The sequence below is a fragment of the Phascolarctos cinereus genome, unplaced genomic scaffold (assembly GCF_003287225.1).
Source record: "Phascolarctos cinereus isolate Bilbo 61053 unplaced genomic scaffold, phaCin_HiC Scaffold_726;HRSCAF=1367, whole genome shotgun sequence".
Lineage (NCBI taxonomy): Eukaryota > Metazoa > Chordata > Mammalia > Diprotodontia > Phascolarctidae > Phascolarctos > Phascolarctos cinereus.
In genome coordinates, this window is record NW_027556098.1 from 241,430,847 (window position 1) to 241,457,484 (window position 26,638).

Consider the following 26,638-nt stretch of genomic DNA (forward strand, 5'->3'; position numbering starts at 1 on the left):
TTCAATTCTAAAAATAATTTATTAAGCATCTATTATGTGCCAGGCACTGAGAATACAAATATAAAAATGGGAGTCTTGGCCCTTAAGGCAATTACGTTCTTTTAGGGGGGAAGAACATGTACACAGATAAATACATACAATATATATACAAAAATAAATACAAAGTGATGGGGTTAGGCAGTAACAACTGAAGGAATCACAAAAGACTTGAAGACAGCGGCACATAAACTGAGCCTTGAAGGGAAGTGTGAGTTCCAAGAAGTGAGGAGGGAGCACGTCTCATAATTAAATGCTTATGGTACTTACTATGCTAAGCACACAGGCTTTAAATGAATATTTATTGACAGTAGTATTCCTTAGGGTTAGAGTACCAGAAAAAGTGTTACAAATGTGATTAAAAAGTTATAATTTTTCTGTAACTTAAAAAAAAATAATGATCTTGATGACCAGCTATCTAAAGCTAATCTTGTTAACTTATTACTCTCAAGGTCTATAAACACTCTATTGAAGATTTCTTTTCCCTTTCCTCTATTCTCCTCCCTTGTGTCCCACATTTGTAATGATAGGGACTTTGGTCAATTTTACTGGATAAATGGGAAGGAATAGAAAAAGGAGGAAAGTAGAAATTATTGCTTTAATGATATCACTGATCAAATTTGGAATTGAACCTATCCTAAAAAGGCAACATTGTTTATAAAGATATACACAAATCCACAGTATATGCAAAGTTTATGGAAATATACACTCATATATCTGGATGTAGCTGATAGGAAAATCCTAGTTGGTGTATATCTACTACTAATGATACTTTACTTTTCTGAATTCCTTTTTATTTTTTAAAATATATTCATACTTTATATATATATATGAATAAGCATATTCATATGCATTATCTCATTTGATAATTAAACTTCTTTGACATTGATTAAGATTCCTAAGACTCCAAGGTATGGAAACTTTGAAGTTGTAAAATCACATTGTTGCAATTGAAAAAAAAGAGAAAGCTGTAAATCAGAATCTAAGGGAGTGGATCCAAAGTGAATGTGAAAATTACAAATGTTGGGTCTAAGTAACACAATACTAATCATAATAGGTCACATTTATATGTGGAAGAGAGGGGAAGAAAAACAGGAAGAAAATTGATAGGTAAATTAATAGTAACGGTCACTCAGGAGATTTCTTGATTTCCTTGGGTTCAGAAAGATAAAGTTACTTTCTCTTTAATGCTTCTCACTTTTATTTTTTAAGTTGGATTTTTATCTTCATCCACTAAATTCGATGTTCACCAAAGTAGTGCAAAGATTAGCATTAACAAGGCTTTTGGCCCCTGTTCCTCTGGATGACAGCAGTGACTTTAAAAGTGAGATACAAAGAGAGTTGGAAAAAGAATGCAAACACCAAATACTGTCATTTTTGATGATGCTGTGTTGGTTTACAAATGGCTGAATCTTCCAGGTAAAAAGTGTTTATTTCCATGAGAACTTGTGCTAGCATTTTTTCCTTCGCCAGTTTTGGATGTGGGATCCACTGTAACATACTTGAGTTGAAAACCTCCTGCTGTCACTGAAGCATCAGATAAAAACTTCAAGGTCATGACATTTCCTATGGAAAGAAATCACAAAGATTACTTCCTCATCTGTTAAAAATTCCTCAGCTTCAACATTTATTTGAGAACATCAATATTAATAAATGAGGTTTAAACTATCATACTAGTGCAGTTTTCTTAATTTGTAAAGGCTGTCTACTGTACTAAGGGAAAAAGGGAAGTTCTCTCCAGTGAAATCTTATTCTACTGTAAGTCCTACTTGTGTGTGGCTTTTGTCCTACTGAGTTAAAACAAACAGGATTTAACTCTGGAAGTAGCATTCCAAGGACCAGGGCACAACTTGGCTTGAGCAATCATTCTTCCAATCAGTGCTTAGGTCGCTGCTGTGTATAGGAAAGGTCAATAAATGCAGGGTGTCCCAAGAGTCTTAGTGTAATTTCCAGTTTTAGTTGTTTAGGTCTTCTTGACATGGGTGAATCAGCAGATTCTAAAGTCCTCGAGATTTAAGGACAGGGTTTTGTTTTGTTTTGTTATTAATCTTTGCATTCCCAGCACCTGGCATGGTGCTTGCACATGGTAGACACAACTTTGTTTAACTGAAGCCTCTAAATTGTAGACAATTCCTATAACTGTCATAGAATGTTGGAGTTGGAAGGGACTTTAGAGACTAACTAATATTTAAATAAGAATTCCCTCTATAATTTAGGTCACTGGATAGAATGCAGGGCCTGGAGTCAGGAAGTCCTATCTTCCTGAGTTCAAATCTGGCCTCAGACAGTTACTAGCTGTGTGACCCTGGTCAAGTCGCTTAACCCTATTTGCCTCAATTTGCCTCATTTATTGGCCTAAAATGAGCTGGAGAAAGAAGGGCCAAAACATTCCAGTATCTTTGCCAAGAAAACCCCAAATGGGGTCATGAAGAGTTGGAAACCACTGAATAACAACAACTATAATTTCTCAGACAAGTTTTCAAGACCATACTTAAAGAGAACAGCTCTACTTGTAAGTTTATTTGTTTGTTTGTTTTCCTTAGACCAAGTTGAAGTCTCCCTTGCAGGGCCTTCCATGCATTTGTTCCAAGTATTGCCCCTGGGTCCAAGCAAGAATAAATCTAATTCCTCTTTAATAAGATAACCTTTCATACACCTAAAGGCAACTATTAGAGTCTCCCCCAAGTCTTCTTTTGTCTTTGCTACCTACTTCCTGGTTCCTTCAAATGATTCTCATATGGCATGCTTTTTACTCTCCTCAGTCATCTATACCAATATGATTAGCGATATCATTTTAACTTATGAACTACTCTTAGGGAAGCTGATCACATCTTCACTATAACTGATTCATATGCCATAGTACCTTGAACACATACTATGATACTTCAAGGATCTCTGTGAGTAGTCCCTCCTTCAATGCTGACTGCAAGCCTTTTATAACTCAGTAAATGGTCATTAAGAGATGATGTGGTAATGGGCTTTTCTAGTCTTAGTTAGGCTGGTCCTATCTTCTCAATTGAACTGGACCTGTAGGAGCCTGTGCCCTGTTGCTCCACTTGCATAGCCTTTGGGGACTGAGGATCACCTTCATATCCAGCTTTGTATAAGTAGATGCCAAATAAACAGTTCATTTCTTTTCTAAATTCAGAACTACTGGAAAAACAAAACAAAACAAAACAAAAAATTCAATCCCAGTCCATTTCCTGGCACACTCTAGAGAGTCAAGAAGGGTTGGGGGAAGTGTCCAAAAATTGAGGAGTTGGTTCTAAGGTAGATTTGGCAATAACTGCTAGGGTAGGAATCTTTCACCGTCTCAACTCCAATCAAAGAACCATGTCCTAAAACTGTGATATTTACTACACTAAGATGAAGCAAATGTAATAGGGATTTGGGGAATGTCCAGACCACCTAAAAAGGCATTTCCTATGTGGAAGACACTAGGGAACTGCTTTAAAGCGTCAACTGGCAATCACCAAGCGGAACTGGAGGCTTGGAGCATGCCTGGACATTCTGTGGTAGCCTGCCTTGTGGTTGGGAGTAGACTTTTTACATTGGCTGTGTAGATGGAGTTGTTGGTCTTTAAAATCCGTATTACTCAGCAGATGTGGAGGCTTTTGCTACATTGGTGTCTGACAGTGAAAGGTCTTACTCATAGTAAGAGCGAGAGGTAAAGGGGAAGGATTTTTCTACTTCCCTCCCTCTACCCCCCTATTAGGGCATGTAGCCCAGAAAAATGGGCCTAGTTTTTTGGCTTTTTGTTTGTTCTTTTCAGTTCTAGGTGCTAGATATATAATCTCCAATTTGGCCCAGAAGTGTGAGCCATGGGAATCCAGGAATCCAGGTTGGGTGTTACAGCCAGCTCAGAAGAAACACGCTAAGGAACAAGGGTCCTGGACTCCAGCTCAGCAAAAGCCTGCACTGATGCTGGCCTTGAATGTGTGTGTGTGTGTGTGTGTGTGTGTGTGTGTGTGTGTGTGTGTGTGTGTGTGTGTACTTTGAATGTGAACTTAGTGCTGTTTAGGAACTGAGCTAAGCTAAGCCCACTCTTGCCCCCCTTACTATCCTATTCCCCAAGATAGTGAAGGTGGCCTAAGGGAGATTATGCCACTGATGTGATGGGTGAAATGTTAGTATTTTTGTTCTTGCTATATTTGTGAAGTAAATATTCCTTTGTAAAAGCTAATCCTAAATTTAGGAGTTTAAATAGCACTAGGGTGCTAGTCATTGGGCCCCTAAGCATAGGGGAGCGAAGCAACAGCTTATAGGAACTTGAGCTAATGTTAGGAAAGACAATTCCAATCAGCTTAGTGCCAGAGAACACTGAGAGAGGAAAATGCCGCAAGTCAAGTCCCAAGACAGTGGGATCATGGCAACTATGTTACAGGTAAGGCTTCCTCTGGATTTAAATTGGGCCTTTCCCATTTGCAAGAACCCTGGAGACATTTTCTACCTGAAACTTTAAACATCTTTAAAACATAAAGATGTGAATGTTCATGTTACATAGGCCAACACAATTTGTATTTGGAGGCAAAGAATGAAACATTATGTATTTTTCATCTCTCAAGTTTCGTCTCCTGCTATCTTTTTCAATCTGGAAGTCTCATTTTGTTTTCTATAAAATTATTCCCCCACTTGTTTATTCATGTTAATATTTTGTTCCTCTTTGCAGCTAAATTTTATTTTTTTCTGTTTTTTATCATCATGAAAATAAAATATTCTTCAGCCTTTGTATTTTCTTTTGACTTTGCATTTAGCCTCTCAGTGACCCTGTTTTTGAATTTATAATCAGAGTAGGCCATGAAACTGTGAATATAGTAGGCTGCATTTTTTTTTGTTTTTATTTACATAACGCTCACACCATTCTTTAAGCCTTCTAGAACTGATGCTTAGAAGCTTTTTCTACTTTTCCTCTTCCCATCTCCCCAATCTAAACATGCTTTCAAAAGAACCTACTAAAACAACAACAACAACAAAAAAGAACCTACTAACCTTATTCCTAAAAAACAGAGTATAAATGACTGAGAAAGTTTAAGCATTATGTTTCCCAAAGAGATTTGCAGCAGACAAATCAAGTATAGAATTGCAAGCTTTGTTAGTTTGGTTGGGGGGGGTATTTTTTGGTCTACAGGGCTCTTTAAGGACCTATTTATCTTGTAGTAACAACGAGGCTCCAACTATATCTCTTTGTGACCAATTTACCACCCAGGGCCTCAGTTTCTGTGTCTATAAAATGGTCCTTGCTCATACGAAATCTTATAATGCTGAGAATGAAAAGAAATAAGAGATATATAAAAACTCTGAGAAATTGAAAGTGCCATATAAATGCAAGGTATTAGAGCAATAAGGGAAATTCATTTTCATGACAACCTAATTCATGTTGAACCTAGTTCATCTTCTGAAAGGCAGCAGTGTTAAGAGTATCACACTGTGGGGGAAAATTTGGGTTCAAGTCATAATCACATATTGCATAGAAAGTGATATCCTGGGGGCAGCTAGGTGGCGCAGTGGATAGAGCACTGGCCCTGGAGTGAGGAGGACCTGAGTTCAAATGTGACCTCAGACACATGACACTTACTAACTGTTTGCCCCAGGGCAAGTCACTTAACCCTGATTGCCTCACCAAAAAAAAAAAAAGTGGTCTCCTCATAACAATCCTATAAGATTGGCGCACAAATAAAATTATATTAACACCCATTTTGCAGATGAAGACATCTAGTCTCCAAAGGTATGACTTGTCCAAAGGGATATGACAATATGAAACAAAACCAATACTAGAACCTAGGCTTTCAAATTTTAGGTCCAAATCTTTTACCATTATTTTCTGCTCCTTGTAAACCTGTCACTGTCACTTCATTTTACCTGGATCTCAGTGTCTTCATTTGTAAGATAAGGAGGTTGAACTAGAATATTGTTAAGAGTCCTTCTGGTTCTAAAATTCTGTGATTCATTAATTTCTTCTGAGAAATTGTGTCTCATTCTCAGTGACCCAAACTGGACCCAGAGAGGTACATTTAGTTCATTCACAAATATATTTTTGTCCCAATAATTTGCAATTACCTGTACTAATGATATCTTCTGGTAGCTCATCTCCACAGTATCTGGAAGGAAAAAAAGAAAATAAGTCATTCACAGATTATTATGTAGTCCTTTTTATTACTAGTAAAAATTCCTGTTTTTCCCTTAAGCAATGACTCTTTTTTTTCAATTGAAGTAATTTTTTTCAGGGTATACCTTCAAAAGATTGAGTAATTAGGCTTAAAAGTGAGAGGAGGGACAAGAAATGAGAGTGTGGCATTTCAGTGAACTGTCTGTCAAAATGAAGGACACAAGCAAAAGAAAGGCATTTCTTAATTTGTGTTTTTGTAATTGTTTATGTAGTAGTCATTTAAAATTCTTTGGAAAATGCAAATGCATGGCTCTTATTTATTCCATACCATAAGCTGCCTTTGTAATTACTGGTGTCAGTTAAAGAAAAGTGATGATATCATTCCCCTTTCTAAAGATATTTTTGCCAACTACAACTATGGGAGATTTTTGAATGGAAAAAGTGTCAAAGGCCCCACTCAAAGATTTCCCTATCAAAAGATGAAAAGAACTACTTGGAACCATATAAAAAGCAGGAATTATGTAAGTTTCTAGGAAATTAATTAATTTAGACAAGACATATTACATAATATAATTTAAGTAACAGAATAGGCTTTTGAAAATTACCACCTGAATAGTATCTTAGATGTTTTTAGTAGATATTTGAAACTGGTTTAAAGGGACAAAAAGGGCTTTTTTGTGATCTTGAGAATAAGGGACTTTGTTTTTTTTAAAATCCCATCCCTCTTGGATATACTTCTCCTTCATGTCTTCTTAAAAATTATTCCAAAAACCAATTTTCCTACCCAATAATAGTTTTCCACCAGTTTTTAAAAATACCCTTTTGTCACTACCCTAAAACTACAGTTCCCCTCATTTCTTCTTCTTGAGTAGACATTCTGTTTTAAAGGAATTTTGGATTATTTGACATTGGATTATCCATACTGTAATTTCTCTCCATTCCTATGGGAAATTAGCATGGAGATTTTGAAATTTGCCATACTTTAAAGAAGGTAGGTATGGAGAAAGATTAATGTACCACGAATGTGAACTTTTATAACATTTGGTGAATATGAACCCTATAGCATCAGAACAACAGATTTTTATTACTGTGTTCTTTTGAGAAACAAAGGAGAAAGAATTGCTACACATAAAGACACCTTTAAAGAGAGAAAGGAAACTTTTTTTTTTAATAATGGGGCAACCTTAATTACTGAGGTGAGTTTTAGTGATTTTTTAGAATTATTTAAACAAGATGGACAGGAGGGGAGATGGTGACATTGAAACTATAATGGATTTCCCATAACACATTTTCCTCAACTTTAAATCCATTGCTAGGTAAACACTTGAATTTTTTTTTAAATTGACTATAAAACTAATTCTTAATAACAAAGAACAACTACAAAATGAGGCTACCAATTATTATATACTATAGCAGCAAGCCAAGATTTTTCATTCCAAAGGATCCTTCTTTGTCAAAACAGGATGTTGAGTCAAGGAATATTTCAGCAAATGGATATAGGAAACTAATGCTGCAGAAATGCAGAGCCAAAAAATGACAAGCTGTTACTTCTCAATTTAACTAGACGTATGAAAGTCATTTTTACCTTCCCACAAAGCCATGAATATCATCATAGCTGTCATATATTTCTAAGTAGTCAGCAAGGCAAGCTATGTCATCTTCAAGATTGAAGTTCAGAAAACTCAGATGAATACGTTGATCATACTTTAGTCGAATATGCCAGTAGCAGATTTGGTTATCTTCATATTCCCTTGGGTATCCTGGAGATTTAATGATTCGTTTTGGGTCTGTGAAGACCCCTCCACACTCTTTTGCTGAAAAGGAAAATAAGTGCTATTAGGTAATAAAACATCACCTTGTGTCCTGAATGAAATTTGCTTCTTAGTTCCCCTACATTTATGGGTTTTTTTACCCCACAGAATCTAAGTTGCAAGGGACCTCAAGGACATCTAGTGCAATGCATCCCTTAATAAGAATTCCCTTTGCATCATATATGAAAAGGTTATTCAGCCTTTGCTTAAAGAATTTATATGAAGAGATACCCATAACCTCTTAAGGCAATCCATTCCAATGTAAATAATTCTAATTAGGATGTTTTTCACATAATATTGAGATGACCCAGTATATTGCCTAATATAGCATAGCAGCACCTATGAAATATATGGTGCATACATTATATAGTTAAAGATTGGATGAATGAAGCAGAAAAATGAGCAATTTAATTGATTGTGCTTCTGTTTATACTTTTTGACATTCTTCATCAGTTTTAATAGTCTCCCTCCTGCTTTTTAAGAAAACATTTCAGAAAATTTCTTTGCATGATTGGCAGCTATATGGGGCAGTGAATAAAGTGCTAAACCCGCAATCAGAAAGATGTGAGTTTCAATTTTGGCCTCAGATACTAGCTGTGTGACCTGGGCAAGTCACTCGCCTAACTGCTGTCTGCCTTAGTTTCCTCATCTGTAAAATGGGGGTAATAGCACCTACCTCATACAGTTGTTTGTGAGTATAAAATGAGAATATTTGTAAAACTCTTTGCAAATCTGAAAGTGTTACATAAATGGACAAATAATAAGCATTCACGAAATGCTTTCTAATTTATTGGCTCTTTGAATATGTACGAATCATTACAATGACTTTTCTATCATAGAATCATTGAACTATGGGGCAAAAAAGTAACTTTGGAAAAGCTCCTGCTCCTTAGCTGGGCATTCCTCAAGGCCTGGTCGTTGGCTCTCTGCTCCCCTCTTTTTTACATTCTTTCTCTCTCTCACTTACAGACCTCATTTATTCTCATGTCTTCAAATCTTACCATTATGTTTATGATTCCCAAATCCATTTCCAGTCCTGAACTCTTACCCACGTATCAGTCCTATATTTCCCATATTCAGTATTTTCATTCCATTGTCTGTCACCTCAGACTTGACATGTCTAAAATCAAATGTCTGTTTTTTCATCCCTTATACATACACAGTCACCAATCCCTGTCAATTCTTTTGTAAAGTAAAAAAAAATCTATTGTTCCTCCTTCATTCTCACTGTGGTTATACTAGTCCAGAGCTTCATCACCTAACATCTGAACTACTGTTATAGAACCCTTCAACTGGCCAGCTTCCCTGCCCCAAACACTGTGTTATTGAGTTAGAGCTGGTAAGGATCTTAGGGTCATTTAATCTAAGCCCTTCATAGACTTCCCTTTTTTTTCAATTTGTCCTACCTACTACTTCTAGACTAATCTTCCCTAAGCAAAGTTTTCATCATGAGAAAACACATGTGAAAAGAACACTGGATTTGGAGTCAGAGGACTTGGGGTCAAGTCTCAGCTCTGCCATTTACTGCATGGCTTTTGGCAAGTCATAACCTTTCACCCTCATTTCCCTTTTCTATAAAATGGTAATAATACTTCTACTAAATGGAACAAATTTATATAAGTTATTGAATAGGAAGTCAAGCTACTTCTTGTGCAGAGAAATACCATAAAATGCTAGTATAAGAAACAATTTTGTTTAGGATAATTGTTTTCCAACTACCTGCTGATAGAATGTTTAATATCTTTATATTTAGATATTTGCATTTTCAAGTTATACTACTGGGCTACATTTTAGCAATTTGTCTTCTCCAGTGACGTGGAATCTAGAGTAAGATAGATTATGCATAATTATATTGGTACTATGGTCCAATATCTTGACATTGAGTTCAGATCAAGAGTTTCCTTTCTTGTATTTTCTATTTCTCCACATATTATTATCGGATATATTATAGAACTTAACAGGTTTTTTTTCTTGTTGGTGAGGCAGAGTTAAGCGACTTGCCCAGGGTCATACAGCTAGCAAGTGTCAAGTGTCTGAGGCTGGATTTGAACTCAGGTCCTCCTGATTCCCAGGCTGGAGCACTATCTACTGTGTCACCTAGCTGCTCTGATATATTATAGATATGGTTATATCATGGGGATATGAATAAAATAATGGACAATGGTAAGATCAATCTCTGTGTCCATTTTGGGTGTCTGGGAGACTTGGTGAAAAAGTATGGACAGGTTATTGCAACACCATACTACTACTGTGAAAAAGAATTCAAAGTCCTTGTACTACTTACTGCTGCCATCTCATAATTTCATTGATAAAGGATAGCACAAGGAAAACGCTGAGGCTATTGCAAGATTCATGCAGCTGAGTTCGCTCAAGAGATGGAAGATTGCAAGGAATGGAATCAGCAGGGTGGGAAAGGGAGGGGGAACCATATAGAGGGAATAGAAGGAATTTTAGAAACTATCTAGTTTAACCTCAGAGTAGTACTTAAAGAGTGTACAATGTCTTTTGAATTTTCTTTCCTTATAAATAAACCCTTTGAAAGGTTGACATGGTGGGAAAAGGACTGGATATGGAGTTGGAAGGCTTGGGTTCAAATTCCAGTTGTATGCTTATTGCCTGTGTACCTTGAGAAATATCACTTCCCTCTCCAATTCTCAATTTCCTCATGTATAAAATAAAAGGATTGGACTAGATGATCTCTAATGTTCCTTTCAGCTCTAAATCTGTGTTTGACAAGCATCCTTACAATCATGAAATTATCAGTAACTGTTATACAGTTCCTCTCTGCTCCCCTTCTCCCATCCATGTTTCTGAGTGGAGGCTTAAGCCAAGAGAAGTTATGATATCTCTCAAAATTGACTGAGCTATTCATGACAGGAGAATTACTTTGACACAAAATTTGCAGCAATTTAAATATTATAGTTAGAATGCCACTTTCCTGATTGACTACCTCAGACCAATCATTGATTAGCACTTCTGTGCAGGAGTATTATAAAGAAGAATCTCATTCCTTATTTTCTTGATCATGATTCTTGGGACAGTCTACTTATGACTATTCTCAATACCAGCCTCAATACTAGAAGCAAGATATAAAGAATTTGAACATATGTTCAAAATTTTACCACCTGTACTCAAAAGTCTTTAATCCTTCCCTGGAAGAGAAGTAATGACTTATCACAAAACAAATGCCTATACTGTTATGGAGAACAAGTTTTTTGGCATTAAAAATATGTGAATTAGCAAAAAAGTCTTATTAAAAAACCATCTCTCTTGTCTGGGTCCCTGTTCTCTATCTGATGTAGGATTACGTGACTGCTGAGGATTCCATCTTTTTAATAAAAATATATTAAAAACTCTCCAATAAAAGTAGCCCTCAAAGTGCTTTTAAAAAAGTTCAGAAGGATAGAAACAGATAAAAAGGCTCTGACAAGGAAAAAGCAGGTGGTAAGGAACAGTAGCGTCCTGGTAAATGCTTAACAACTGGCTCTCAGGAAAAAAAAGTTAAGTACAACACACTTTTAAGTTTAATCTGCATTATAAACATTTTCTCCATCATTTCCTTAATTCTAGACAATCAACAAAATAGTTAAATTCTGATTTGTAGTTTTCAACCAATTTTAGAGCATGCTGAAAACCATCACCCCCTAGCAAGATATCCTAGGGTCTCAGCAGGCCTCTACCAAAGTCCTACAAATGCTTTTATACTCTTCTTGCCCAAAAGACCCACAGTTGAGTCACAGATCAATTTACCTGGGAGCAAAGTTAGCCCAAACTCCCCAGATCTACAGGACAACTTCTTTGATGACAGTGGTCCCTAATGTTGTGAGAGTGTGAGAGTTAACTCATGCCTCCCCAGTTCCGCCAGTCTCCTGGACTACAACAAACCTCTACTAGAAACTTGCCAACTCTGCTTACCTTCTAGTCTTACAGCTACTTCATAGAAATATAATTCACAAAAAATGAATACCAAAGATTGCTATATTGCATGTTCTTTAATTTCTCATATTCATAGGTTCCTCTTCAATACCGTTCCAAATTAAGCAATTGTCATACTGCATTCTATTTTAACAAATTAACTTTAGAACATAACAAATATGATTGTGCATGTTTTGTCCATTTTTCCCCTGGAGAGCTAATACCTTTTTAAACATTAAAAAATTATCTCTAGTTCGTATCTATCTATCTATCTATCTATCTATCTATCTATCTATCTATCCACACACACACACACACACACATATAGTCATACTCAGTCTATGATTTGAGATAACTACTCAATCCTAATTATAATGGATCCATGATTGGACATGACCAATGTGGGAATTTATTTTGTTTGACTATGCATATTGCAAGGATTTTGTTTTTCTTTATTTTCTTCCAGTAGAAAGAGATATTGGAAGAACAAAACAAATGCTTGTTAATTGAAAAAAATTATTGAGGATGGAAGATTCCTTCTTGCTCTAAATCTATAAGCCTACTTTTGATCACTTAATTCCATTTTATGGCCTAATTTCAATAAAAATTAACTTGGTAAAATAAGTTATGATTAATAACATATATTTAATTTTTTGATGATACTTTAAAAAGTAGTCTTTTCATTCAAATTGTCCATGATTGACTTAGTGCTATTTCAGATGCATGCTAGTTACACTCCATCCCTATACTCCCTCAGGCTAGCCACTTCCTTTATAATTAAGTAATCCACTAAAGCCAAATGTAATCTAAGTACTGAAATTATGTAAGAAGTAAATTATAATCCAAAACTTCTAAGCCATTTCCTAGAAGAGTATGCAAACTTTTGAAAATATTTTGTTGTTCAGTTGTTTCAGTCATGTCTGTCTCTTCATGACCCAATTTAGGGTTTTCTTGGCAGAGATACTGGAGTGGTTTGCCATTTCCTTCTTCAGCTCATTTTACAGATGAAGAACTGAGGCAAACTTGTCTAGGGACACATGACTAGTAAGTATCTGAGGTTGTATTTGAATTTATGAAAATGAATCTTACTTCAGACCCGTGCACTTCAGGCCCTGCACTCTATCCACTGCGACACTTAGCCACCCTTTGAAAATATGACATTCCAACTTGCTAAACTCTTGTTCAAAATTTTTTTTGGAATAGTATGTTTTTGTCATTGTTGGTAGCTATAAAGAACAGATAGCTACTGCCCATATTTTGCATTTAGTCCTAGCCCAAGTACTACCACAGATAGAAGTTCCTTATAACTCAAATTTTTCTAGAGCACTTTTTCTGATTCTTCCTTGGTTCTCATAAATTGCATCATGCTTATCTGTACATGTTGTATCTCTGTACCTTCCTTCCTCATACACCATTTCCCAGTGAGCAGCTATATCATATTGAATCATTTCTGTCTTTATGGACCCAGTACCTACTTAGCATAGGGCTCTGCACATGTGGTAACTTGACAAATGCTTGTTGGATTAATTGAATTATATCTGTGTGTATAGATAGGATTTTGAGGCAGGTGATTGCCCAAAGTAAATTGCTGCAAATCAAGGTAAAACTAATTCTTTCAGGAAATTCCTTCTGCAATGGCAAATCAAAATGATCTCCAGGACTTGGCTGGTTTGTACCCAGACCACCATAGCTCAGGCATAATTTGTTCAGTCTTTTAAAACTGAAATGAATACATGAAGTTCACCAGGCCATTTCTTGACATTTGCTTTAATGTCTAATTCTAACCCCCCAAAAAAAATTTAAAAAAAATGTCTAATTCTATTCTAAGAGGCATGGGGAGATTTGCAATGGGAAGAGACTTACTATTTCTTGGCAACTGTGGGATGGAGTAAATAAAGGGCATATCATCCACCAAAGGATGCTATAGGCAGGAAATAGTCCCTTCTTAAGATGGGAGGGCAATATAATTAGTTTAATCTCTTCCAGTTTACCTTCCCTAACACCAAAAACTAAACATGAAAGACAAACATAGATAGCAAACAAACATTTATTGAGGCAAGTAATAACATGTTACTTGCTGTAATACTGTTTTGTGGTATGGAGATATAAGGCTATGCTGGGTTATTGTAGTGAATGTCAGCAGATTGAGCTCTGGCCCTTCTAGAAATACTTTGAGGAAGGGCCAACCAATACAATGACTATAATTTGTACAAATAACTTGGTTTTTATCTATTTTCTTACCTTTCTGACTCCTTTTCCCTATTGCAAAAAAAAAGCCTTGTAACAAATATGTCTGGTTAAACAAAACAAATTCCCACATTGGCCATATTGAAAAAATGTGTAAAATACTTAAGAATCAATCAATCAATCACAATCCCAGAGGACAATAAGAAAGCATACAGTCAGTCTCCTGACAGAGAAGTAACAGACTCAAGATGCAGAAATAGACATATTTTTGGACATGGCCGTCTGATTCTTTTATGTCCCATAGCCTAACCTTGTCTGTATAATTATTTTCCTGATTATTGTTTTGTTACTTGCATCAATAAATATTTGTTTGCTATCTATGTTTGTCTTTCATATTTAGTATTTGGTGTTAGGGAAGGTAAACTGGTAGAGATTAAACTAATTATATAGCCCTCCCATCTTAAGAAGAGACTACTTCCTACCTGTAGCAACCAGGGAAAGTGATTTCTATCCTGAAACCCTCCAAAGGATTGTATCCCTAGACTGCAAATATGGCATACATGATAATTAGTTGTGATTCTAGCTCCAATAACCCATTTGAAGGTAGGAGAGTAAGGAGTGAACATTTAATCACAGCTGTCTCCTTACTCTTTTCACAAAGAGAGAAAACGCAATCTCTTTTAGAGATATAAATAATGATAAGATAAAAATTTAATGTTTACAAAAAAATATTATTGCATAAAAACTCTGGGATGTAGGTGCCATTATCAGTCCCTTTTTGCAGAGAGAATTTACAGAGAAAATGGAGGCTGAGAGAGACTGATTTGCTCAGGGCCACAGAACTAATACTTGTATGAGGCAGGATTTGAACTCAGATTTTCTTTACTGCAGTTCCAGAACTCTATCCACTAACAAACCTAGCTGTCTCCTGCAGAATGAAGCATTCTAGGTCATATCTATCTATATAAATCCCTGCTGCACTGTCTTCTTCAGATCCTTGTGTCTCACTTTAAATTACTACACACAAAAGGTATGAAATAATGTTCTTTTACAAACCATGAGGGTTGTAGCAGTAAGCATCCCATCTTTCACTTCTGTTGAGACGGACTCCATAATCAATAATGCCAGTTTTTCCAAATCCACAGTTGGGCCCTGGCTTCACAATGGGATAACCAACTCTACCCTTGGCCATCCATCCTGCAGCACACACATGGAATCCTGCAAGAGAAAGTTATATCGCATAGCTTCAATTGGTAAATTATATTACAGATTAGCTAGCTAAAAGCAAAACATAACAAAAGCTGTGATTGCATTCAATTTCATGACAGTTTCCCAATTACCCAATGCATTTTGTGAAAGAATACTTTTTAGGGAGTGGTATCAGTGAAGTAATTTTCTCTCTGAGAAATGGAAATGTTTATGTGTAAAATATTATCACTATCTTTTACAAGAAAAAAGATCATTTTTACTCATTATAAAATCAGACACAAATGGACCACAAATTTCAATACTATGAATCTGTAAAGAATGTAAATTTAGGCACGGCATTTTCCATGGAAGTGCCCGTCCTCCTCCTCCTCCTCTCCTCCCCAATGTTAATCAATAATAAAATGATCTTAACACAAATAGACACTAATGTAAGTTATCATTCTAGTCTCCTAGCTGATATTTTCTAGACTAGGCTTTGATTTTGATCAGGAGACATAACAAATTAACTTTAGAACTAACAAATGTGATTGTGCATGTTTTGTCCATTTTTTTCCCCTGGAGAGCTAATACCTTTTTAAACATTAAAAACCAAGATATATGTAAGGAAAAGCAATGTGTCATAAATCAATCAATCAACAAACATTTATTAAGCACTTATTCTATGCCAGGCATTGTGCTAAGTACTATGCATACTAAAAGAGGCAAAAGATAGTCCTTATCCTCAAGGAGCAAAATCTAAAATATATAATCAACCTTATTTTCCATGACCTACTTAGGGCACTCTGCTTTAAGGATACACAAGCTATCCTGAAATTCAATTCAACAGTCATTTATTACTTTACTACAGGGATGAAGCATATGACCTCAGCAGTGGTATATACTATTCACTGCATCGCGTATTTCTTAAAAGAGGCTCAGTTGGAAAGTGTGCAGCAAAGTAATGAAGAAAAGTCACTCACTTACCTAAAGGACTAAAGTAAGAACAACCCTTAGAAATCATCTAAGCAAATCCCTTCATTTAACAGATGAGGAAACTGAGGACCAGAGGTGGAAAATTATTTTCCCAGTGTTACATAGGATGTAACACAACCACAGGATTTGTTCCTAAGTTTGGACCTAACTCTAAATCCAATGCTCTGTCCTCCATATCATGGAAGTCATGACATGAAAGCATAAGTGGTTGCCAGGCATTTTCTCTTTCAACAAAGGGCAGTTTTTGGATTGTCTAAAGGAAATTAATATGATCCTACCATCCCAGGAGAGCAGATAGATTATCAGCAACTTGATGACAGGGCTGCAAAAACAGCACTATTTATTGTAGTAAAAGTTGGAAACAAACTACATGCCCAGTGATTAGGAAATATCTAAACAAATTGTGGTATATCGATATAGTGGGATATTGTTGTGCTTTAGGGAATGATGGATATGAAAAATTCAGATAAAGATGAAAAGACTTGTATGAAGTGATGAATGCAGTTTGGGCCCACCCTCTCCAAAGAAGAATGTGGTATAAGGGGAGAGTCTTATGCCAGGTGTTGGGAGGAAATGCTTTGTGACATCTGTTCTTGCTATGTATCTTTGCAAGAAATAATCTCTGTAAAACTAAGTGATGTTAAGTGGTCAAAATAAAAACTGGAATAATATTCAGTGGTGGTTAACAGTGGGGAGAACATTTTAGAATGGGGATTCATGTGGATAACATTTGAGAAAGATACCTCCCATTGTCCCTCATGTGTACCCTAGAACCCTGAGAGGGATATGTAATAAGCTTAGCTCTAGGCTCCTGACCTGCTTGTTTGTGTGTGTGTCTGTGTGTGTTTGTGTGTGTATTGCATGTATTGCAGATGGAGAGTGTGTGTGTATATGTATGTGTATGTATATATGTATATGTGTGTATTTGGAAATTAATGTGATGTGACAATAAAATATGTCAATAAAAATAAGATTCAATTAAAAACAAACAATTCTCCCTTCCCCTCCAAATAACGGAGCTGCCAGATCATGGCATCACCAACCCTAATTTTCCCTCTCTTAAAACCAATATCATTGCTTTCTTTGTAGCATTGGAATATTACATGCAGGTAACCAATTCAGTAAGTCAGTAATGCTGCATTTGTCCTACCTTAACAATTTCACCAAATGTAATGACATATTATGTTAACTATTACCATAGGATGTGAAAAAAAAAGCAGCAATCCAAAGATAAAATGAGTAAAAAAACCTTAACTATATAATTCTAACTACTTCTAGAAGTAATACACTCCATAAACTTGAACTAAGCTTTGTTTGGTTTTTTAATAGGCAAAAAAATATGCTTGGAGAGATTAATAATACTGAGAAGGAAAGATATTTCAAGAGGTCTGAAACTGTTGTGGTCTGAATCTTAGGGGAAAATCCAAAAGGTGCAATAGATAAGCCAGGGGCTTGTATTTTCTTCTCTTCGTGGTACCTTTTGCTTCACAAAGGCACTGTCTTTCATATTCACATACTGACTTTGCTTGTGTCCTGAACCCAAGAAGTAGCTTAAGCTTTGTGTCCAGGCAGACGTGAAGGAAGATGATTTCTGCAGTACTTCTCTACCTCTTCTAGCTCTAAGGCTGAGCTGGTATAAGGCTTCTCTAGGAGAGGTTTGAAAATAACCTTCTTGGTTATTGCTATTCAGTAGAAGCTTTTAGAGGGATACATAAGACAATTCTGCTTGAAATGAATACCTGCATTCTATGGAGAATGAAATTTTCTGCCATTGAAAAAGTTCAAGCAATTTATCAAAAGGAACACGAAGAAGGGTCCCTTGTTTCACCTCCACTGCATGGTATTACCCTGGACAGGTGTCTCTCTTACCTGTACCTAAGCCCAACTCTGCTCTAACATTCTATGAGACTGAAGGCATTAGAGAAACTTTGAAAGGGGATTATTGAGAGAAATGGAGGGGGAAGACTTGCTGTTGAGAGCAGGGCAGGATAGACCATTTTATCTCAAGGGAGCAAACCCCCTAAAATCCCACACTTACTAAGGAAATTACATACCAATTTTTCTGGCTGCCTCCAGTTGTTTATAGGTGGCAAGATGCCCTCCTTCATATTCACATACTGCTTTTGCTTCTGCATAAGTAAGCTGATATTTGCCAGCACGTGCTTCTCTGTGATAGACGCCTGCTGCTTGTTCTGTGAAATGACAAAATTTCAAAGTCAATATTTCAAAATTTCAAAAAGTCAAAAAGTCACATCCAAAGGAAGGACTGATTATATTTCCCATAGGGCTCTGGACCTCAAGGATGAGCTTGACTGAATTTCCCAGGACTCCATTTCCTGCAAGCCTGTGTTATCACTGCTACAGGCATATTGTATCTTAAGGACTATATCTGAGGGGAGAGAAGAGCCGAAAGTCACATGGAAAGGATCATGGAAGTTCGTGGCACAGGAATAAGGGTAATAGAAGCGGCATAGTCTCCTAAATGGCTAAGTGAAGTTAAAAGAGAAAGAAGACCTCCTGTTACAGCTTGGATGGTGGAAAGTGGCAGGTGCTGTGGGCAGTTTCAGATTTTGTATTGCTGAGTCTTCTCTTCAGTTTGATTCAGTTATGACAGTGACTTTGCCATGGCCTGCCCAGAGAGGAGTCTTCCAGGATTGTTTTCCAAATTTCCCCAGCAATTTCTGTAGGGATCAGATCCCAGTAATGTGTTCTTAGATTGATTTCCTATTCTTTTGCCAATTTAGTCCCAATTAAACATTTTATGCCAGTTACTTGATTGGTCTGTCAGTACAAACTGAGTTTAGATGACTTTAGAAATTCCTGGCTGGCCTGGGATTGATGCGTGAACCAAAGAAAGTATTCTTTAATATCCATTATGCCTCATATTCAATGCAGTTGTTTATGTGGATCCAGGGCCATGTGGAAAATGGACTATATCATTATCATTCAGTCTTGTAATTCACTGGAAATTTTTTGTCTAATGTTACAACATTACATCAGCTATTTTAACTGCCAATTTGTTTTCCAGAACTGTTTGCTTTGGGCAGTTGACTTTTCTTTGTTAGAAAGTTTTTTGGGAAAAAAATGAATGAGGGGAATTTTAGGGAAAGAGGCAAGAATTTTAAAATGAATATTTTTTTCTGAACTATCAACGTGAAAGTAAAAAAAAAGTGATGTACTTAGCACATGCAACTCATAGTAACACACTAATAATGTGCATAAATGTGTTTCAGATAAAAAGTAAAAATGAGTTGATGCAACATTTTATCAACTAGAAACTCATACTTACATGCTAGTACAGTGATAGCTGATGTTGAAAATAATGATCCTGTGATATCATAAGACCCTGAAGTACTATTTGAAATATCAAAGAAATAATAAATTGTGTTCAGTATAGATTTACTATTAAGCATAATTTCTTTTGTACTAATTCTTTTTCAGGCAATTGGGGTTAAGTGACTTGTCCAGGGTCACACAGCTAGTAAGTACCAAGTGTTTGGTATGAGGTCACATTTGAACTCAGGTCTTCCTGACTTCAGGGCTGGTGCTCTATCCACTGCACCACTAGCTGCCCCTTATACTAATTCTTTTAAAATGCTTAGGCATGTATGACATATATACTTGGCAACAGAACCTTTCTGTTCATTGTAAATAGAATGGTTATATGAGAAAGTCTGGAGGAGTCATTGGAGTGAATTTTTGGTCAGATTCAGAACTTTTGAAAATTAGGTTTCTTTCCTATATCTAAAGTCGTATCAGTTCAATGAAAGATGCTAACTAGAAAAGTAGTTGATGTGTGTTGTACTGAATTTATTTTAACAATAGAACTATACTGAATATATAGCCAATGTGACTGATTACTTAGAAATTAGTCATTAAGATTCCTGAAAAAAAAGATTTACTAAAAAATAGTCTTTTCAGTGACCTTTACAGAGAAAGAACACAGCCCAAATTTACTTTTTGAAAGAATGAAGCTGATGGTAGTAGTCAGTATCTCCATGTGAAGCTTAATATGTGCTTCATAAATGCTTACTGACTTGAGGTACTCAAATACCAAGGTAACAATCACTAGCATTGGTTTTATCTGTGAATATGATATGTGAAATCACCAAACGTAAATTTAGCATCAGTAAATGTGAGAATGGTATATGCTGCAAAGAAATAATTTTACAGTTACGGGTGATTAATGTGAGTTTTAACCATACTGCTCTATCATAGTGATCCTAACTATTAAACAAGAAACATGAGATGCACAAATTTAGAGACATCTCCACTCCAAATGTTCATACAGACTGTGCCTGACCTGTGACAGAGCCTTTTGAGCACATCTTGGTCTGATCAGCTGCAGTTAGACACATTGTACCTTGTCCCTAACACAGTGCTGTTATTTTGGTCCCTTTGAAGGTAAAGAACAACAACCAACCAACTGTTGGACTGATCCTTCTCAGGAGCCTTTACTGAATTAGCATCCACTTCCTTTCCTGTATATGGGGGTATGCCCCAGAATTCTGTCCTGGACTTTCTTCTTCTCTTACTCAATATGTTTCGTCTTGGTAAGCTCATCAGCTCCCATAGATTCAGCCATCTCTATGTAGAGAACTCCTAAACCTATATACTTAATCATTCTTTCATTCTCCTAGCAACAGTTCAGAATATCCAATTATCTGCTAGGCATACACATGTGGATATTCCATAGGCATCTCAAACTCAATCTATCTAAATCTAAGCCAGTGGAATTCCCTGAAGGAGCACAACTATAGATTTCAAGTGCCTTTCAATAAATAGAAAAATAGTAACTTCCTTTGGACTTTGATTTTACTTATGAAATGTGGAGAGGGAAACAAGCAAACAAAAAAAGAATATAATGAAGGCAAAAGAAAGTAATGAAAATTGATCCATCCTCTTGACTTACTTGGAAAAATATCAGACATTTGATGAGAATGACTAACAGTGCCTGAGTGTTAAATAAACAAACTGAAAGCTGGGCAAAGCCTTAAAGAAATCCAAATGAAACAAATGTTGTATTGAAATTAAAAAAAAGTATTCCTTTATATATTAAAAGATAAGGAAAGCATAAGATGAGAGGCAATAGGGAGTAATGGAAAGAGTCTTGAATCCAGAATCAGAGATCCTGGATTTGAATTCTGGCTTTATTTTTCACTTGAGTAACCTTGGGCAAAGTCTTTTAGTTTCCAAGTCTTAGACTCCTCTTCTGTAAATTACTTCCGTGACCACTTTCCCTATACTCAATGTACCTTCTTTCATGCTTCCAGACCTCTTGGGCCAGGAGGAAGTATAAGTAAGCTATTTGCTCCTCACTACCACTTCCAGAATGCTTACCATCATCATTCAGAAACTACAATCCTGGTTTAGTCTCACCATCCACCTTTTCTCTACTTTTGTTGTCTGATAGTGTAATTAGAAGTTGTGCTGACTGGATTCACTACAGTCTGATTTCATGTAATTTCAACTTATCGCTTATTACTGCACACCAATCTTTTTACCTTGTCTGATTGACTCTATCATACTCCTGATAGTTTCTGTTCCAAAAGTTTCTTCTCTCCTCAATCTACTTATGCCAATCCCTCTATCTTCCTATCTCAGGTGAAGAATAAGTCTCATACTTCCCTAATATTGAGGTCATAGGCCCAATCTTCTTCTCCTTGGCAATTCCACATTTCAAATTACTACAGCATTATTCCCTCATCCTCTCCTCATTTCCCCACTCTCAGAAGAGGTGACCCTTCCTTGTTAATATTTATCTCTCTACTAGTGCCCTTCATCTCATTACCTCCCTCCCACTTCTTCTAGGTGCTTGACCCTTCTGTGATTTTTTCTCACTAATTTCCATCCCTTCTTATCCACTATCTCCTTTACTGCTACCTACAAATATGTCTAAATACCACCTCCTCATTGTTCAAAAACTTTCATTTAATCCTACCATCCCCTCAAGCTATCATCTTATATTTCTCCTCCTCTTTACAATCAAACTCTTAAAAAATGTCTCAACTCCTTTTCTGTACTGCTTTCTCTATCCCTTTTAATCTGGATTCTATTATCTTCGTTTAACTGAAATTGCTCTCTCAAAAGTCACCAATGATTTTTTTCTTGCTAAGTGGTCTTTTCTCAATGTTCATCTGTTTGACTGCTCTGCATTGTTTACCACTGCCAACTACCCTTATCTTCTAGATATCTGCTCCCTAGGTTTTAACCACACTGCGCTAGCCTAGTGCTCCTAACTGTTGGACTGATCCTTCTTAGAAGCCTTTACAGGATTAACATCCATTCCTTCCCCGTGTTTGTGAGTGTGCCCCAGAGTTCTATACTGGGCTTTCTTCACCTCTCTCTCTCTATGCAGCTCTCTCTCACGGATTCACCCATCATCTCTATGTAGATAACTCCAAACCTACATATCTAACCATTCTTTCTTTTTCCCAATACCAGTCCAGAATGTTTGACTGCCTGTTAACAGGCATATTCACCTGGATATCTCATAGGCATCTCAAACTCGATCCATCTAAAATCCAACTCCTTATCTTACTTCCTAAACCCATCCCCTTCTCCTAACTTTCTGAATTTTGTTGGACATCATTCTTCTGGTCCTCTATTCAGCTCTCATGGATTCACTGTCAGTAAAACTCTATTAACCCAGAGTCCATGAATTTGAAATATACCATAGTTTGAAGATTTCCTCAGATAAAGGGTTTGACAAGCAAATGGATAGTTCATACCAAATTATAAGAGGCACATTTAACCAATTTATGTGTTTTACTTGTAAATTCTTCTGCTAATTATAGATTAGACTTAGCCATTAAGGAGGCATCCTGTGGAACTTAGAAAAATTGTTAGAAGTTAGAGTTACTGCAGTACTTGACTTCTTACTTCTTTTGTTTAAACTTTATTTAAATAGCCCAAAATTTAGAATTTTCATACATTGAGACTGTTCTTCATGCAGTCCTAATTAGCCCAAGATTTTACCAAATAGCAATATTATATATGTATAATAATATCTAGCATTTTATAGAGCACTTTAAGATTTGCAAAGGGCTTTTTAAAGTTTTTCTTATTTGATCTTCATGGAAACCCTGGGAGGTAGGTGCTATTACAGATTTTTTTTTTTACAGATGAGGAAACCAAGACAGAGGTTAAATGATTTGCCCAGGGTTACACAGTTAGTAACTATCTGAGGCAGCACTTGAATTCAGGTCTTCCTGATTCCAGGTCTATCATTCTATTCATTGGGCTGCCCTAGCTGCATATTATTGTTGTCGTCATCATCATCAACATATATACATATATAATATATGTGTGTGTACATGTACATATACATATACACACACACATATATATATATTCTAGCAGGAGCCTTGAAGACATGCAATATATTTGTTGCCTTCCTGCCAATAAATATCAGCCCAACTCCATCAAAAGAATAACATTTGTTCAGTGAGAAAATGGTTCATAGGAGCAGAATAAAAATGAAGAGGAGAAGGTAAGACTCTCCGTTATAAGTCAGGCTTTTTAATGAAATCCTCATTGAGGCTCTTATTACAAGCATGACATATTTTGAAAAGGAAAAATGATCTGGACCCAGCTTAGCTAGTGTGAAACCAAGATCCAGGCAGATCCTATTACATTTCATGATAATTATTATTTCTATATTTGCAGCACTATTCTTTCTAGTTTCCTTTCTGAACTTCAAAAAAAAAAACTTTCCATTATGACAAAGAAAAGATAGAGCAATAAAAATGTATTTGTATTTTGAGAATTAGGGAGAATATTATCTAAAAGTTAATATTTGAAGTGGTTTGAGAATTTGAGATATTTTCTTTGTTCTGTCGATTTTGTTTTGTTTTGTTTTGGTGGGATGGGGCTTTTTGTTAACATTTGGTGTCACACCACCTTTAGTTTTTACATTTATTTTGCTAACCCACCATTCCTTTTTTTTAAATGAGATAAACTCTCATTTAAATGTGTACCAGGAAGGGGAAAAAGGAATGAAACAGAGTATTGTCAGAAAGATATCCTTCTCTTTGTTTCCACATAACACATGTAAATTTTGCTAAAACTCAATAAAAACTGAGAGAAATATAAAACTTATAGTATCATCACTGTAGAAAATAGCTTGAAGATTTTTGTATGTTACAGTTTTGAGTCCAAACTACATTTTCTATTTATAGCAGAAGCAAGTTCAGGCACAGAGGAAAATTCAGGCAATGTAAAAACAAAAGATATCACTTCAAAATAATTTTTAAAAATACCAGATAATAATTCACCCCACCTCCTCCAATCTTTTCTAGGATCTTCTCCTGAAAATGTAACACACATATTCATATGGAGAAGAAAATAGTCAAAACACTTATGTTAAATGTGTTCAAAAGTTAACTATTTTCTTCTCTAGGAAATTTATTCCTTTAAAACCACTTCTAAGCTTTAAAGGAGGGGAATAAAGCCATAAAAATGTATCACCAACATAGTAGTTTCAGAATATAAATCTCATTGAGATCTTTTTTAATAACATTTTCTTTATGCAACATTCACCTATAAATGAATTGCGGGAGAGCTTGCTGGTTTGGCATACTTCTCTACAGTTTGAAAAAATAAGACTTTGTTTTCCTAACAAAAAACATATGAATGAAGTTTCTTACCAAGCCAAATGGAGTTATGAAAGATTCCATCCTTGAATCCCCAGCCCTGAGATTCATCCCACAGCAAAACAAAGAAATAAATTAAGGCGATCATATCTTCAGTTGTAGAAAATGGGTAACAGTCTTTTGGGAGCTACTCAGGGTAAACTCTTCAAGCAGCTGCTGAAATTTGACTGGAACATCTGGTTTCCAGATCTTTTAAATAGTTTTTTCAGCTGTGAGGTCAGCAAGTTTGCTCCAATTGCATTCGCAGCTGCATAGTAACACAATTAAGACAGTGTCTGAATCTATTAGTCTGACTCATTTGCGTTGGAGTGTAAAACTGAGAGTATAGAGTAATTGTGTAAATTCTAAAACTGATAGGAAAATTCTTGCCCATCCAGATATCCTTTCATCCTCAGAACTGACAGATATTTTATTGCTATTGGGAAGTTTATTTCACTTGGTGAACTATAGTAGATATAATTTTTGTGAGTTAAGATTCAGTGCTGATAACAAACTTTCAAAAGCAAAACCCCAATTTTATTTTCAATGCATCAATCTTGGTATGAGGACTATTATTCTTTAATTTACCCAGGTAGTTACTTCAAAACTGGGATACCTTGTTAGTCTCTCTCATGTCAAAGAAATTTAGAAATGTTTAAACCAAAATTATATGAATTAGGCATACCCTAATTTCAAGCACTGCTTCAGTGATGGACTTGATGAGAGAATAAGGATTTATTTATGTAGTGCCTCCTATGTTCCAGGCACTGTGCTAAATATCTTTTACAATAATATCTCATTTGATCCTCACAACAATCTTGGGAGGTGGGTGCTAATTTTATTTCCATTTTTACAGAGAAGGAAACTGAGGCAAAAAAAAATTAAGTGAGTTGCCAGGGTCACACAGTTAGTAAGTATCAGAGGCTGAATTTGAACTGTTTTTTTTCTGATTCCAGTTCAAACACTCTATCCACTATGCCACTCCCTGCCTCTATGAGGCCTAAGGATGAGGGAAGGATCAGTTTGTTTATTCCATTCTGCAGTGAAGGTAGGGGACAATCCAGTTCATAACTAATGAGTCTTCCTGCCTCAAATCTTTCTCTTCTCTAATTGATCTTTCATACAGTTTCTTAAGGTGATTTTCATAAAGTATAATTCTGATCATGTCACTCTCCTACTAAAGAAACTAAAGTGGTTCCTTAGTACTTTTAGGATAAAATATAAACGTTTGGCATCGAAGCACATCACAGTGTGAGCTCCTCTGTTTACCTCAAGAACATTCCACCACCTGCTCTTATTTGCCTGGGCTGTCCACCTGAAACGCCCCCCTTTTTCACTCCTATCTCTTAACACTAATTTTTTCTTTGAGATTCAGTTTACAAATGCTTAATGCTCAAATGCTCCTACAATACATCCATCTTGATTCCCAAGTCATTAGTGCCCTTCCTGGCCCTGGAAAATTAGATTTACTTTGTATACATCTTGTGTTTAGGTATCTAAATACCTCCCATAACAAATGTAAACTCCTTGAGGTCAAGGACTTTGTTGTGTTATCCCCAGTGCCTGGTGCATTGCAGGCAATGATCCATGCCTTTTGAATGAATTTTTAAATGAATGAATAGCTGATGTTAGTCTTTTGGAGAGTGGTTTAGTTCAAGGCTTCACTTCTCTCCTGACCAGCTTTCATCCACCAATTATAATGGAATCTACAGGTAGGCCCCAGCAAGAAGTCATTTTCTTAGGAGCAGTCTAAACTGGTGCCTATGAGA

At 36.1% G+C, this 26,638-nt stretch overlaps 1 protein-coding gene across 1 annotated transcript; it reads right to left on the bottom strand.

Annotated features, from left to right (window-relative positions):
* TNFAIP6 (TNF alpha induced protein 6) lies at positions 1–25,070 on the bottom strand. Its single transcript, XM_020970338.2, has 6 exons — positions 24,885–25,070; positions 18,291–18,428; positions 15,112–15,273; positions 7,728–7,956; positions 6,094–6,134; positions 1–1,602 (listed from the first exon to the last, which is right to left on the bottom strand). The coding sequence occupies exons 1-6, from the start codon at positions 24,976–24,978 to the stop codon at positions 1,433–1,435; spliced, it is 834 nt and encodes a 277-aa protein (XP_020825997.1). The 5' UTR covers positions 24,979–25,070; the 3' UTR covers positions 1–1,432.
* Between the last annotated feature and the right edge of the window lie 1,568 nt (positions 25,071–26,638).

Excerpts from the sequence above, each read along its gene's own strand:
- TNFAIP6 (XM_020970338.2), bottom strand. The coding sequence starts at position 24,978 with ATGATCGCCTTAATTTATTTCTTTGTTTTGCTGTGGGATGAATCTCAG. Across the intron at positions 15,274-18,290 it reads GGAGGCAGCCAGAAAAATTG|GATTCCATGTGTGTGCTGCA; the intron begins GTATGTAATTTC and ends TTTCTCTTGCAG. Across the intron at positions 7,957-15,111 it reads TTACTGCTACAACCCTCATG|CAAAAGAGTGTGGAGGGGTC; the intron begins GTTTGTAAAAGA and ends TTTCCTTTTCAG.